Here is a 17,158-nt window from a genome sequence, read left to right as displayed (position 1 = left end):
CTTGCTCACAATCAGCAAGCCACAAAATTATAACTAGAAACAAGGACTTTTTAAAAACTGAGGTAAAATTCATATAACATAAAATTAACCATTTTAAAGTAAACAATTCACAATGTTGTAAAACCATCAACTCTATCTAGTTCTAAGACATCATCATCATCTGACAGGAACTCAATAACCATTAATCAGTCACTCCCCATACCTATGACCCCTACAGCCTCCAGCAGCTACTAGCCTGATGTCTGGTTCTATGGACTGACGTTTGTGTATGCAGAATATGTGACCTATTCCCTGACTTCCTTCACTTAAAATAACATTTTCAAAGTTCATCCACATTGTGGTATGTATTGGTATCTCAATCCTTTCTATGGCTAAATAATACAGTATTTATAAATATACCACATATTGGTTATCCATTCATAAGAACTGATGGGATTGCTTCTACCTTTTGATTATTTTAACACTGCTATAAATATTCATGCACAAATACTAGTTTGAATACCTGTTTTCAGTTCCTTTGGGTATAGACCTAGGAGTGGAAATGCCGGATCATAAGGTAATCCTACATTTAAAGTTCTGAGGAACCACCAAATTGTTTTTCCACAGGGGCTGCCTCATTTTACATTCCCAAGTTCCTAACATCCTCAATTAACACTTTTATTTTCCACTTTTAAAATTACGGACAACCTAGTGGATATGAAACGGTATCTCAATGTTGATTCTGATTTGCATTTCTTTAATGACTGATGACACTGAACATCTTTTCATGTACTTTTTCGCCACCTATGTATCTTCTATGTAGAAATATTTATTTAAGCCCTTGGCCCATTTTTAAATTGTGCTATTTATTATCTTTTTGTTGTTGAGTTTCAGAACACAGGATATTTGATAACTAGTCTAGTGCTTCTTAGGTTTCCATGGTGGCTCACTGTTAATCTGCCTGCAATGCAGGGGATGCGGGTCCCTGGGTCAGGAAGATTTGGAGAAGGAAATGGCAACCCACTCCATTATTCTTCCTGGAGAATCCCATGGACAGAGGAGGCTAGTTAGCTACAGTCCATGGAGTCACAAGAATCAGACGCGATTTAGCGACTAAACCAACACACCACCTAGTGCTTCTTAGATAAGGTAAATAAACATGAGGAAATATCCACAGGTGGCATTCTCAAATGATATATAAATAGGGAAGATCCTCTGGAGAAGGAAATGGCCACCCACTCCAATACTCTTGCCTGGAAAATCCCATGGACGGAGGAGCGTGGTAGGCTACAGTCCATGGGGTTGCAAAGAGTCAGACACGACTGAGCGACTTCACATTCACTTTCTATGGATTTTCAAAATTATTTTCCAAGTTAACTTTGTATTATGTAAAATAAAACATATACAAAAGTAGAAATAACATGCATTCATAATACAGCTGCTGCCAGGAAGGGTTCATCTACTCATTACCCACTTCTCTAGTTTGTTCTAGCTGGAGTGGTTTGAAGTAAATCCAAGATAACATAGCACTTTATCCTTAAATAATTCATTATGTATTTCTAACAGGTAAGCACTTAAAAAAATTAACATAACACTATTACCATGTCTAAAAAAAGAAATATATTTCCTTGATATCATCTAATATCCAACCCATGCTGAATTTTCTCCCACTGTCTCAAAATTTCCTCTTACAGTTGGTTTCTTTGAGTAAGCAGCCAAAGTCCATAGGTAGCTTTTGGTCTGTATGTCTTCACACTTAATAAGAAAAACCTATACTAGTTTCTCACCACTCTCCCACCCTCCCATTTAGAACAAAATAACTGATTGCAGAAACAATCATTTTTCTAAACAATATCCCACATTCTCAATTTCGCTAATTTTGCACTTTTTTTTTTTTTAATGGTATGCCTTTATCCTCCTTATTTCATGTAAACTAGAGACTTGATTAGATTTGGAATAAGATTTTACCTTTCGGGGGTTCTGGGGGGGCAAGCACACTTCTTATTCTGTGTGTCATATAGGTATATAAGACCTAGATGTCTCACTTCTAGGACTTCCCTGGTGGCTCAGACGGTTTTTAGTAATATCAAGACTCATCAGCGGGTTCAGGCCTTTTGCATTTACTAACTTTTCATCTACTGGTTTTAACAGCCAATAGTAATTCTTACCTAGACCCATTAATTCACCTGATGTGATTTTTCTAACTTTAACTTTTTTTTTCTAAATTTATTAGCTAGAACTCTACTAAAGGAGAAACTTACCCTCAAAATTCTGAGAAACTGTCCTTGAAAGTAACTTAAAAAGGCAGAATAAGCATGCTTGATTTTTTTCTATTCCTTTTCCAATTTTTAGCATAATATGCTGGTGTTGTAGCAACTGCCAAAAATAACCAATTAATTTTTTCTGTACTAACATTACAAGATCACGGATTTTTACACATTTTATGTTTTTTAATTCACTTTAGTCATTATTCATTTGGAAGTTCAAATTGTCCCACTTTTATCCAGTGGGAGCCTTTTCAAATTCTGTGTCCTTTTGACAAGATTCCGATGGTCTTTGACAGTTTTTTTACTTTCTAGCACAAGACTTCCCAGGCTCATCTTGTACTTTTTTTACCCTAGAACTGGCATAAGACATTTATTCAAAGAGCCCTACTTCTTTTTAGTATGAAATGCTATCTGGGTGCTATGGCTATTCAATCCTTTCAAGCCTTTACAGTGTACAGTTAGGAAATACTTATTTTCTAGAAAAAGAAAAATAAATGAGTCTGTACTTATTTGCCAATTAAAATTTAAGGATGCAGGCGTTTTAAATAAATTCTTTGATTTCATACTTACATCTCTTTTTAAATGTCAAAATCTTCGTTTCCAATGGCATTAATAGAACTACCTGCTGCATCCTAATTCGTTTCAAAATAACATTATCAGTATGACTAGTGAATACAATCTAGGAGTATATATCATACCAGAAATATAAAAATCAAAACACTGGGTTCTAGAATCACCTGAATTAATTCATTCCTGATGAATATGCTGCCAAAATAACGTTTAGCTTTTTGTTTTTAGGCATTTTTTTGTTCATTTTATTTAAATTCCTAAAACTCATATATTTACTAAAAATCGTTTTAAAATTACGTAAAACCTTTACACAGGTGCAAAGTACAAATCAAGATACACTGAGAGAGGTCTAGCTTCTGGTCCTGTCTGGTTTCCCTCTGTTCTTCCTGACTACATGTTTATTATGTTGTAACTTTTCCTACCAATGTTCTTTGGAAAAATATAAACAAATAATTTGAAAATGGTTGTCTCTTCTTTTCCGAGATAAAAGTTCCCTTTCCTACAATAAGCACATTATTCTGCACCTTGCTTATTTTCTAACGTAATGTATATTACATTATCATAGGCAGCAGACTATACACATTTTCCTCATTCCTTTCAACAGTTGCAGGGCAATCCACTGGAAGGATATATAGCAGTTTACTAAGCCAGTCTCCTATTCAGACTTTCAAGTTCATTCCAGATGTCTGCTGTTATAAATAGTGCTTTATTAACTTTATACATTCTATATTTTTCACCGTATTTATGGGACAGATTGCTAGAAAAAGGACTGCTGGGCCAAAGAGTAGATGCGCAGATGATTTTGTAACATACTGACAAATTCCTCTCTCTATAGTTTGCCCCACTTTGCATTCCCACTATTACTGGATGAAAGTACCTGCTTTCCCACAGGCTTGACAACAAAGTTGTCAGACTTTTGAAGCTGGCCAATCTGACAGGTGTGAAATGGTATTTCAGTGTCATTTTAATGTATATTTCCCTTAATATGAGAAAGACTGAGTATCTTTTTATATGTTTGAGGGCCATTTACATTACTTTTTCCATTGAATTGTCTGTTTGCATTTATTGTCAATTTTTTAATTGGGTGGTTGGTATTTTTCTTCTGAGTTTTTACAAGTACCTAATTATATATTGGGCTTTCCTGGTGGCTCAGACGGTAAAGAATTTGCCTGCAATACAGGAGACCTGGGATCAATCCCTGGATTAGGAAGATCCCCTGTAGGAGGACATGGCAATCCATTCCAATACTCTTGCCTGGAGAATAATCCTCATGGACAGAGGAACCTGACGGGCTACAGTCCATGGGGTTGCAGAGTCAGACATGACTGAGCAACTAACTGCAACACAATTATATGTTAGTTATATAAGCCTCTAGTACGTGATATTATATAAATATTTCCCCAAGTTTCTCATTTTTTTTACTTTTCTTCAGTTAAGTTCAGTCGATCAGTCATGTCCGACTCTTTGCGACCCCATGAATCGCAGCACGCCAGGCCTCCCTGTCCATCACCAACTCCCAGAGTTCACGCAATCATGTCCATCGAGTCGGTGATGCCATCGAGTCGGTGATGCCATCCAGCCATCTCATCCTCTGTTGTCCCCTTCTCCTCCTGCCCCCAATCCCTCCCAGCATCAGGGTCTTTTCCAATAAGTCAACTCTTCGCATGAGGTGGCCAAATTATTGCAGTTTCAGCTTCAGCATCAGTCCTTCCAATGAACACCCAGGACTGGTCTCCTTTAGGATGGACTGGTTGGATCTCCTTGCAGTCCAAGGGACTCTCAAGAGTCTTCTCCAACACCACAGTTCAAAAGCATCAATTCTTCGGTGCTCAGCCTTCTTCACAGTCCAACTCTCACATCCATACATGACCACAGAAAAAACCATAGCCTTGACTAGACGGACCTTAGTCGGCAAAGTAATGTCTCTGCTTTTGAATATGCTGTCTAGATTGGTCATAACTTTCCTTCCAAGGAGTAAGCGTCTTTTAATTTCATGGCTGCAGTCACCATCTGCAGTGATTTTGGAGCCCTCCAAAATAAAGTCTGACACTGTTTCCACTGTTTCCCCATCTATTTCCCATGAAGTGATGGGACCGGATGCCATGATCTTCGTTTTCTGAATGTTGAGCTTTAAGTCAACTTTTTCATCCTCCTCTTTCACTTTCATCAAGAGGCTTTTTAGTTCCTCTTCACTTTCTGCCATAAGGGTGGTATCATCTGCATATGTGAGGTTATTGATATTTCTCCCAGCAATCTTGATTCCAGCTTGTGCTTCCTCCAGCCCAGCGTTTCTCATGATGTACTCTACATATAAGTTAAATAAGCAGGGTGACAATATACAGCCTTGACGTACTCCTTTTTCCTATTTGGAACCAGTCTGTTGTTCCATGTCCAGTTCTAACTGTTGCTTCCTGACCTGCATACAGATTTCTCAAGAGGCACGTCAGGTGGTCTGGTATTCCCATCTCTTTGAGAATGTTCCACAGTTAATTGTGATCCACACAGTCAAAGGCTTTGGCATAGTCAATAAAGCAGAAACAGATGTTTTTCTGGAACTCTCTTGCTTTTTCCATGATCCAGCAGATGTTGGCAATTTGATCTCTGGTTCCTCTGCCTTTTCTAAAACCAGCTTGAACATCTGGAAGTTCATGGTTCATGTATTGCTGAATCCTGGCTTCGAGGATTTTGAGCATTACGTTACTAGCATGTGAGATGAGTGCAATTGTGTGGTAGTCTGAGCATTCTTTGGCATTGGCTTTCTTTGGGATTGGAATGAAAACTGACCTTTTCCAGTCCTGTGGCCACTGCTGAGTTTTCCAAATTTGCTGGCATATTGAGTGCAGCACTTTCACAGCATCATCTTTCATCTTACTTTTCATATGAGGCTTTATTATAATTTTTAAAATTATATAGTCAAATATCGATCTTTTCTGTAATTGCTTCTGGTTTCAGAGCCAAAGAAAAGAGTATTTCCTACTTCTGAGTTATAAAGAATTCACTCTTCTGTTCACATTTATTGTGGTTGAGTCACTCAGTTACACCTGACTCTTTTTAACCCCACAGACTGTAGCATATCAGGCTTCCCTGTCCTTCACTATCTCCCACAGTTTGTTCAAACTTATGTCCACTGAGTTGGTGATGCCATCCAACCATCTCATCCTCTGTCATCCCATTCTCCTCCTGCCCTCAATCTTTCCCAGTTCAGGTCTTTTCCACTGAGTTGGCTTTTCTCATCAGGTGGCCAAAGTACTGAAGTTTCAGTTTCAGCGTCAGTCCTTCCAATTCAGGGTTGATCTCCTTTAGTATTAACTAGTTTAATCTCCCTGCTGTCAAACGGACTCTCAGTTGAGTCTTTCTCAGCACCATGGTTTGAAGGCATCAATTCTTGCCCACAGCCATGGTCCAACTCTCAGAGTCATCCATACATGACTACTGGAAAAATCAGAGCTTTGACTATATGGACCTTTGTCGGCTAAGTGATGTCTCTGCTTTTCAATACACTGTCTAAGTTTGTCAAAGCTCTTCTTACAAGGAACAAGCATCTTTTAATTTCATAGCTGCAGTCACCATCCACAGTGATTTTGGAGCTCAAGAAAATAAAGTCTGTCACTGTTTCCATTTTTCCTCCATCCATCTATCATGAAGTGATGTAGCTGGATGCCAAGATCTTAGTTTTGTGAGTGTTGAGTTTGAAGTTTTTATTACTTATATAATTTATTTTTTAATCATAAGTATTTCTAACCTATTTAAAATTTATATAGCTAAGGAATATAAGAAATACATTCACGCAAAAAAAAAAAAGAAAGAAATACATCCAATTTTATCTTTTTCCACGTCTATCCAGTAGTCCCAATGCCACTTAAAAAGTTTCCTTCACACAAATAAATTCTTCCTAGCCTATACAGTTCTAAATCAGAAAGGTAAAACAATAAGATATCACAGAAAAGTATTTCATAACCTTGGTATAGGTAAAGATTTTTTAAAAAAAGAATGCAGTTGATGGTAACTATAAAAGAAATATACTCTGGTGATTCTCATTTTTTCCAGTAATTTTTCTGTTTCCCAATTTTAAAGACAATCGTGAACTTTTAATTTTCTTCATAAAAAGAAAGTTTATTTTTCCTTTACTTACTACGTGTGCAGTATTAGGCCTCTCTCTAATTCAGTGTTCTAATTTGTAAAGTTGGGTCTGTGTCACTTAAAGACTGTTGAGAATTAAACAAGAAATTTATTCAAAAACACTATAGCACTGTTCATCATGTACGTTATGATTAATAAAAACTAGTTGGGACTTCCCTGGTCGTCCAGTGGTTAAGAATCCACTTTCCAGTGCAGGGGACATGGGTTCGATCCCTGACAAGGGACTAAGATCCCACATGATGTGGGGCAACTTAAGCCCATGCTGCACCACAAGAAAAGCCTATATGCTGCAACTAGAGAAAACCTGTGTGCTGCAATGAAGACCCAGTGCAGCAAAAACAAACACGTCAAGCACCCCAAGGTAGGGTGGTTACTATAAAAATTTTAAAAAAAAGTTTATCTTTCATTATGTTAAAATTTGCATGTATAAATCAGAGCATTCTCACCTGCTCCTAGAAACTGGCACCCACTAGCCCTGATAGCCAATAAGACAGGGATCTATCTTACCTGGCCCTAGAAACTGGCATCCTCGAGCCCTGACAGCAGCCCATAGGTTGGCAGACAACTGCTGAGGGTTCTGGTGCTGTAATATTAGTTCCGTTACAGTCCTTTCTCCAAGTGAACGGGCTGCTCGTATGGCTCTTACACGACCTTCTTCCTCCACCAGTTGACAGTTTACAAGTGTCACTAGTTTCCTTTGCATTGGACGGCTCAGTGCACTCTGGTTCAAACTAGCTACACCTTCAAGAAAAAGGAAACTACAGTTTTGTTCAATTGAAATAAAAAAGTCAATTTCATTATCTATTTAATAATAATACCTAGTATTCAACTATTAAGCCACAATTCCTAATGAGTTCCTTATAAGGTACTTTCCTTTTTTGACAATCAATGTTCTGTCCCTGTTTATTACTATTCTGTGGTAACTGGAGTCTAAATTTTAATTGCCTCAAATTTTATTTGGGTATCCTGTTCTCTGGGTTATATGTGTCCCACAAAAGACAGCAATTTAGGTTTTTTTAGTCTATTCATCATCTTTACAAAAACCACTGAAGATAAATTTGGAGATAAATAAATGAAAAGTTAAATCTAAAAGTAACAATGAACAACAGTTTTGTTTTGTCTTACTGTATACAAGACATTTAGAACACAGCTCCAGGACAATATCTTAAATCCAATTCCCTTTTCAACTAAAAGATACTGCTCCAGCAATTCTTCCCTCTCTCCTACATCAATTGTCCTCTTTCTACTTGATCATTTGCATCAACATACAGTAAGAACAGCATACTGTTATTTTATACATCTGAAAAATAAATCTTGGTATTCATCCCTTTATCACTACCCCTCTGTACCATGTCTTTCCTCCATTTTGTAGCAAATCCTCTAGTGTTGCCTATATTCACGATCTCCAAATCCTTGCTTTACAATCTTTAAAACCTACTCCAGTCATGTTTGTTCCACCATCACTTGACCAAAACTGCTCCTCATGACAAGACTTACCACCACTACGCTACATCTGTGGTCAATTCTCAATCCTTACCTTATTTGACCTTTCAATAGCACTCAACACAGACCACACCTAACTCCTTTAAAAACATTCTTATTTGGCTTCTAGAACACCACTTTCTCTTAATTTTTTCCTTCCTTCATCTTTTCCAGTCTTCTTTGCTGATCTCAACCTTTTTTCTTGACTTCTTAATGTTAAATGTCTTAGAACCCAGTTCTTCTTTTCTATACTCACCACTTCTGTGATCTCATTCAGTCTTATTGCTTTAAATACTATTTATGCTAATGACTCCCCAAAATAACAGCTCCTATACCTAGTCCAAGCAAACACCCTCTTCCAACAACACAAGAGAAGACTTTATACATGGACATACCCAGATGGTCAACACCGAAATCAGACTGATTATATTCTTTGCAGCCAAAGATGGAGAAGCTCTATACAGTCAACAAAAACAAGACCACAAGCTGACTGTGGCTCAGATCATGAACTCCTTATTACCAAATTCAGACTTAAACTGAAGAAAGTAGGGAAAACCACTAGACCATTCAGGTATGACCTAAATCAAATCCCTTATGATTATACAGTGGAAGTGAGAAATAGATTTAACGGCCTACATCTGATAGATAGTGCCTGATGAACTATGGAATGAGGTTCGTGATCGTGACACTGTACAGGAGACAGGGATCAAGACCATCCCCATGGAAAAAGAAATGCAAAAAAGCAAAATGGCTGTCTGGGGAGGCCTTACAAATAGCTGTGAAAAGAAGAGAAGCGAAAAGCAAAGAAGAAAAGGAAAGATATAAGCATCTGAATGCAGAGTTCCAAAGAATAGCAAGAAGAGATAAGAAAGCCTTCTTCAGCGATCAATGCAAAGAAATAGAGGAAAAGAACAGAATGAGAAAGACTAGAGATCTCTTCAGAGAAGGCAATGGCACCCCGCTCCAGTACTCTTGCCTGGAAAATCCCATGGATGGAGGAGCCTGGTGGGCTGCAGTCCATGGGGTCGCTAAGAGTCGGACACGACTGTGCGACTTCACTTTCACTTTTCACTTTCATGCATTGGAGAAGGAAATGGCAACCCACTCCAGTGTTCTTGCCTGGAGAATCCCAGGGGCGGGGGAGCCTGGTGGACTGCTGTCTATGGGGTCACACAGAGTCGGACACGACTGAAGTGACTTAGCAGTAGCAGAAATCTCTTTAAGAAAATTAGAGATACCAAGGGAACGTTTCATGCAAAGATGGGTTCAATAAAGGACAGAAATGGTATGGACCTAACAGAAGCAGAAGATATTAAGAAGAGGTGGCAAGAATACACAGAAAAATTGTAGAGAAAAGATCTTCATGACCCAGATATCATGATGGTGTGATCACTTATCTAGAGCCAGACATCCTGGAATGTGAAGTCAAGTGGGCCTTAGAAAGCATCACTACGAACAAAGCTAGTGGAGGTGATGGAATTCCAGCTGAGCTATTTCAAATCCTGAAAGATGATGCTGTGAAAGTGCTGCACTCAATATGCAAGCAAATTTGGAAAACTCATCAGTGGCCACAGGACTAGAAAAGGTCAGTTTTCATTCCAATCCCAAAGAAAGCCAATGCCAAAGAATGCTCAAACTACCACACAATTGCACTCATCTCACATGCTAGTAACGTAATGCTCAAAATTCTCCAAGCCAGGATTCAGCAATACATGAACCATGAACTTCCAGATGTTCAAGCTGGTTTTAGAAAAGGCAGAGGAACCAGAGATCAAATTGCCAACATCTGCTGGATCATGGAAAAAGCAAGAGAGTTCCAGAAAAACATCTATTTCTGCTTTATTGACTATGCCAAAGCCTTTGACTGTGTGGATCACAATTAACTGTGGAACATTCTCAAAGAGATGGGAATACCAGACCACCTGACGTGCCTCTTGAGAAATCTGTATGCAGGTCAGGAAGCAACAGTTAGAACTGGACATGGAACAACAGACTGGTTCCAAATAGGAAAAAGGAGTACGTCAAGGCTGTATATTGTCACCCTGCTTATTTAACTTATATGTAGAGTACATCATGAGAAACGCTGGGCTGGAGGAAGCACAAGCTGGAATCAAGATTGCCGGGAGAAATATCAATAACCTCACATATGCAGATGATACCACCCTTATGGCAGAAAGTGAAGAGGAACTAAAAAGCCTCTTGATGAAAGTGAAAGAGGAGACTGAAAAAGTTGGCTTAAAGCTCAACATTCAGAAAACGAAGATCATGGCATCCGGTCCCATCACTTCATGGGAAATAGATGGGGAAACAGTGGAAACAGTGTCAGACTTTATTTTGGAGGGCTCCAAAATCACTGCAGATGGTGACTGCAGCCATGAAATTAAAAGACGCTTACTCCTTGGAAGGAAAGTTATGACCAATCTAGACAGCATATTCAAAAGCAGAGACATTACTTTGCCGACTAACGTCCGTCTAGTCAAGGCTATAGTTTTTTCTGTGGTCATGTATGGATGTGAGAGTTGGACTGTGAAGAAGGCTGAGCACCGAAGAATTGATGCTTTTGAACTGTGGTGTTGGAGAAGACTCTTGAGAGTCCCTTGGACTGCAAGGAGATCCAACCAGTCCATCCTAAAGGAGACCAGTCCTGGGTGTTCATTGGAAGGACTGATGCTGAAGCTGAAACTGCAATAATTTGGCCACCTCATGCGAAGAGTTGACTCATTGGAAAAGACCCTGATGCTGGGAAGGATTGGGAGCAGGAGGAGAAGGGGACAACAGAGGATGAGATGGCGGGATGGCATCACTGACTTGATGGACGCGAGTCTGAGTAAACTCCGAGAGTTGGTGATGGACAGAGAGGCCTGGCGTGCTGCAATTCACGGGGTTGAAAAGAGTTGGACACGACTGAGCGACTGAACTGAACTGATCCCTAGTCCTTAACATACATTTACCAGTTACCCAATAGCATCCGAGTGAAGATTTGATATAATCAAATTCAACATAACCGAGACTGAAGTCTTGATCATCTTACCTAAACCTCACTGACCTGCACCCTTGTCTAAGTTGATGGTAACTTCTCTTTCCAGGTGCTCAGGCCCCAAAACTCAAGAATCACACTTGACTCAGATCTTTGTCTCATGCCCCTCATCCAATAATTTAGGAAATCCTTTTGACTCTACCTCAAAAATCATCCAGACTATCTACTTTGCACTACCTCCACTGTTACTTACCTTGTCTAATAAGCCTATTAACCAATACCCTGGTCCCAACCCTGCCCTTCTGCACTGAATTCTCAACAAAGCAGCTAGGGTGACCCTTTCACCGTTAGTCAGATCATGTCACTTCTCTGCTCAAAACCCTAGAGTAATACCCCAATTTCACTCAGAGTAAAAGTTCAAGTCTTTAACAAGGGCTGCAAGTCTGTACATCATCTGGTCTCACCATTTCTTTTCTTCTACCCTATAATGCTTTCATCTATCCCATACCCTCACACACTGCTCCAGGCACACTTTCCTGTTGTTGTTCTTTGAAGACAATACACATGTCTTGAGGACTTTGCTATTTCCTCTGCCTGGAACAGTCTTTTCCCAGGAACCTACATGGTTAACTGCTTCATCTCTTTCATCTCAAGTTCAGAAGCTACCATCTTAACAAGGTCTACACTAATCACCTTGTTTAAAATTGCAACCCACCTTTTTCCCCTCACTATGACATTTCTGATCCATTTAACTGTACTGTTTTCTTTCGACAGCAAATATCATTTATAACATACTATACAATGTTTTTACTATACTTGTTTATTATACTTTCTTTTTCCAAAACGTAAGTGCTATAAAGGCAGACATTTTAACTACATGTTTTTAGTAAGTGCCTGGTACTGAGTACATGCTCTTTAAGTATCTGCTCCATGAATGAATGAGGTAGATAGGATATACTTCTCAAGGAAGTCACTAGGTCCAAAATATCCAACAGTGCAAAACATAGAGCACATGCAAAATAAATATTTCATTAATTCATTCACTCATCTTTATATTACACCTACAACCTGCTAGTTACTGAAGATGCAGTGATAAAACAGAATTCCATTTCTGTCACAGCACTTACTGAACTTCTTTGCCCATCTAATCCATGGACTGTGGGGTCCAAGAAGACCCTAGCCACTGTAAGTGCTCCTAAAATTTAATAAACGACTGAATAAATACATGAAATTGTCTTAGTAGGATTCATTAAAGCTAATATTCTGCTATAGCACCATTAGTTTAACATAAACAATGTATAAATCTCAACATATCTGATGAATTCTTAAATTAATAGCAATACTATCTCCAAAAAATATATAACGTTCTCAGTCAAAAAGATGTCCATGTTCTCTCCAAGCAATCTCATTTTTCAAAACGAAAAATCATTTAATAGAGTATCAACATCAAGTATTTCAAAGTTAATGTATTACCAAGGCCTACTCACCCATAAAAATACTTACCTTTACCTCCACTTAGTGGTTTTAAGTAGAGCGCCAAATCTTCAACACATTTCTTTGCAACCTCATAGTGTTTGTTCTCACCTAAATTACTTAACTTTACTGACTGATGATCTGGTACCTAAAAATGAAAAAAAAAAAAAAAAAAAAACTGAAGAAATACATTCCTCTAATTCATGCAATTGTTAACTTTACATTTGATGATAATCTTGGTGAGCATAAACTTCTAATACAGACACATCAAACAAGTTTAAGTAAAATTAAAGCCAAGTACCTAGCCAAACTGCTTTCTAAAACCAAAGATATCATACTTAACAGTATGAATTGGGTGAATTACTGAGAGGGAAAAAAAGGTGGTAACTAATTGTACTGTATCCATGTTATTCCTTGGGGATAACAATGCTGTAACTCAGAAAAGTGCTAACATTAAGAGAGGCTATAGAAAGTCATACAGGTTCTCTGTGTACTTCTTGCAATTAAAAAAAAAAGAGGCATTTCAAAATAAAAAGTAGGAAAAAAGGGAGAACGTTCCCCCCTTAACACCTTCTTCCCATATAACTTACTATATTTTTTATGATCTGCCCCACCTTGTTCTCAGTGAAAGGTCAAAGCTTGGGTAAAATGTTGGTCAGCTCTTTAATTTCTATAAGTAATCTTTAATAAATTATTTAACTGTTTCAAGTCATGGTTTCTCTACCTGAAATATGAAGATGAAAATCCCTATCTAATTGTGCCATTTGAAAATTCAGTTCAATCCAACAAGTATTTATATTCATGGAGTGCTTACCATGTGGCAAGCAGTTTTAGGCACTAGGCATCTAAAAGTGAGCAAAACAGGCAAAACATTTCTTGCCATAGCTTACATTTTAGTAAAGAGAACACATGGCTCATAAATAAAAACTAAATAGCATGATAGAAGATGATCAGTAAAAGTTATACAGCAAAGATAAGGAGGGTTTTAGAATATTGGAGGGGGACTGCAATTTGAACAAGGGTGGTCAGGATAGGCTTCCTTGTAAATCTTGACATCTGAATAAAGAAATGAGTATCTTAGTCAAAACAGCACTCAGTGCAAAAGCCCTAAGTTGGGAATATGTTTGGTGTATCTGGTTAGTAGGCCAGAGTAGCTTAAGCAGAAAGACTGAGGATAGTACAGGAGCTGAGGCTGAAAAGGTAATGGAAGTCACATAAAGACCTGCAAGATAATTTAAGGACCAACTGAGAGAACATTTTTAAGTAAAACACAATGTCTGACCTATATGCCATGTGCTTAGTCATTCACTTGTGTCCAACTCTTTGCAACCCCAAGCACTGTAGCCTGCCAGGCCCCTCTGTCCATGGGGATCCTCTAGGCAGGAATACTGGAGTGGGTTGCCATGCCCTCCTCCAGGGGATCTTCACAACCTAGGGATCGAATCCAGGTCTCCCACACTGCAGGCGGATACCATCTGAGCCACCAAGGAAGCCCAAGAATGCTGGAGTGGGTAGCCTATCCCTTCTCCAGGGGAACTTCCCAACCCAGGAATTGAATCGGGTCTCCTGAATTGCAGGTGGATTCTTTAGCAAGGAAGCTCCACCTGATCTATAGCAGATGCTAAATAAATGATAGCTTAGTCTTATTACATATAATCTACAGTATTTTAATTGGATCTAAGATGCCACTTCCTGCAAGAGGCACCATTATTTTATGCACCCTTAAGAAAAAAATTGCTAATTAAATTATGACACATTGTTGAATATAGATTCGTCTTGATTTCACAGAGTCTAACTGGATTATAAACAGTGAAAAGAAATTGCTTTAAAAGAAAAACCTCAACTATCAAGACACTAAAAGAATGGAGTATTTTAATTCACAGAATTTTCTAAGAAGTGATTAATCAGAAAAATCCTTACTTTCTTGCTTTCAAATGTAGTACTAAAATTGTAGTATTAAAATATGTAGTACCTGATGTACAGAATTTCATCTTCCTCCTCACCTGTAAAATGGAATAACAACTACCTGAAGAGCTATGACAAGATAATAATAGATGTGGACTGTTTACCAGCATACCTAAAATGAAGTAAGCCCTTATTAAATAGAAATTATTATAAATCTAGGGTCTTGCTGATTCAGTGAAATGATAAATAAGAAATGTTATTTTTATAGCATATGCACATAAGCAGAAACTGCAGAATTTGATAGTGACACTGTAAAAACTAATCTATTTTCTTATTATAACATCATCCTAAAAGTCAAGCGAAGTTTTAAGGAAAATCAAAAAACCTCCACTTAAGGGTTCTATCTAGATGGTTGATCTCTGGCTAAAGCTTTGATTATATTTCTTTTCATATCACCTAATGACTAAATATTTATACATGCTTATACAAAAATGTTTATCCACCAAAATCACTTAAAAACATTAAGTGTTGACCACAGTAGTGAATACAAAGACATATATAACTAAATGGAATTTCTAGTTTTGCATAAAGATTTATGACATTATCTAAAGAAAATCATCTATGGAATAATACAAATCAGGTATGCGGAGTATTTTTTATGCCTTGAATATCCCTAAACCTATTTTGTATCCCATAATGAACAAAGTTCTATAATTATTACTTATATCAAATAAGTAAAATCCTGAAAGGTTACCTGGGCTCCAACTAACTGGAGAAGTGCGAAGTTGACAGGAAGCACATCAATGTCTGTGTTGATGGCAGTCTGGTCAAAAGGACAAGCTTTTCGGTGAAGTTTATTCAAGCAGGTCTTGCAAACAGTGTGTGAACAACCTAAACTGATGGGTTTGTGCACGTTCTCATCAAATTCATTATAGCAGATTGGACAGGACAGAAATTCTGTCCATTGAGCTGCCTGCACAGGCATTGTGGAAGCTGGATGCTCGGGTTAGCAGTCTAGCAGATCATTATTTTGCTGTGTAGTGTTTTGTAAGCTGGAAATGGACAAAAGTAAGAATTAACCACATATTCATCATTCACCTTTCAAGGGTTAACTGCTTAAGTCAACCATCACAGCTTCAAAATGTAAAAAAACACTTCGGAACAATTCGATACACTTTTAATATCTTTTCTTTACATCTATTTGCTGGATTAATTAAATTTCTGAAAACTTTGTGGCGAGAAACAATATCCTAACAGTGTTCCTTTCAACTAAACATATTTATATCAGTTGCTCATCAAAGCTTCCATGTATTTTTCTTAATGACCACATCAAATAAGCAGATTAACTTTCTATTAATACAGTTTCATTTTTAGAATTTCATTTTGTAAAAATGAAATTTTAAAATTTTAGAATTTTTTAGAATTTTTACTATTTCATTTTTAGAATTAATTTTTTTAAGTGTTTCTTTTAGATATCTACTACCACCAAATGTATTATGATCCAAGAGTTAGTGAACTCTGGCAGTATTGATCCAAACACAATCACAATGAGTCAGGAGTGAAGGAACAGCTTTGCCACCTGAATGACCAAATCAGTTGAGGATTCAAGTCGGCAGCTTTGCAAAAGAGGAACTCTCTGGTAAGGACTTCACTATGAGGCTAAGGCACTAAAAAAGTATGAAAGAAAACTGTAATGACAAAGTTGTTTGTCCACAAATGAATAATGCCAACCTTAAAATAATAGTACCAAAGTTAAAAAAAAAAGAAAAGAAGAAATGACAAATCTTGAATTGAATGTGAAGTGAAGTGAAGTGGCTCAGTCATGTCCAACTCTTTCAACCCCATGGACTGTACCCTACCAGGCTCCGTCGTCCATAGAATTTTTCAGGCAAGAATATTGGAGTGGGTTGCCATTTCCTTCTCCAGAAAATCTTCGCAACCCAGGGATCGAACCCAGGTCTCCCGCACTGCAGGCAAACGCTTTACTGTCTATGAGCCACCAGGGAAGCCTGGTGAATTGAAAGTAGTTCCCTATAATATTTTTGACAAAACATACCATTCAGTGATACACACACACACACACACACACACACACACACACACACACACAAAACCAAAAATCATCAGGTCCAAGGAGCAAGATGTAGAAGAATAAAATAAATTCTTATCCAATAATTCTAAGTAGAAAAACAGCAAAATACAGTTGACCCTTGAACAACATAGGCTTGGACTACGCAGGTCCACTTACACATAGGTATTTTTCAACGGTAAACACTCAGTACTACATAGTACATCGTTGACTAAATCCACAAATGCAGAGGAACCACAGATAGGACGGACAAATATAATTTATATGTGGATTAAT

At 37.9% G+C, this 17,158-nt stretch overlaps 1 protein-coding gene across 2 annotated transcripts in view; it reads right to left on the bottom strand.

Annotated features, from left to right (window-relative positions):
* The window catches only part of RC3H2 (ring finger and CCCH-type domains 2), a 41,055-nt gene extending 25,277 nt beyond the window's left edge, over nucleotides 1–15,778 (bottom strand). For both annotated transcript variants that reach the window (XM_068972104.1, XM_068972112.1), the window contains exons 1-3: nucleotides 15,548–15,778; nucleotides 12,919–13,036; nucleotides 7,464–7,697 (exon numbers count right to left, since the gene is read on the bottom strand). In XM_068972104.1, coding sequence (XP_068828205.1) covers nucleotides 7,464–7,697; nucleotides 12,919–13,036; nucleotides 15,548–15,778 — 583 coding nt within the window. The remainder of the gene's footprint in view (nucleotides 1–7,463; nucleotides 7,698–12,918; nucleotides 13,037–15,547) is intronic.
* Between the last annotated feature and the right edge of the window lie 1,380 nt (nucleotides 15,779–17,158).

This window comes from Capricornis sumatraensis, chromosome 1 (assembly GCF_032405125.1).
Source record: "Capricornis sumatraensis isolate serow.1 chromosome 1, serow.2, whole genome shotgun sequence".
NCBI classification, from domain to species: domain Eukaryota; kingdom Metazoa; phylum Chordata; class Mammalia; order Artiodactyla; family Bovidae; genus Capricornis; species Capricornis sumatraensis.
This window is presented reverse-complemented; position numbering and strand designations above follow the sequence as displayed.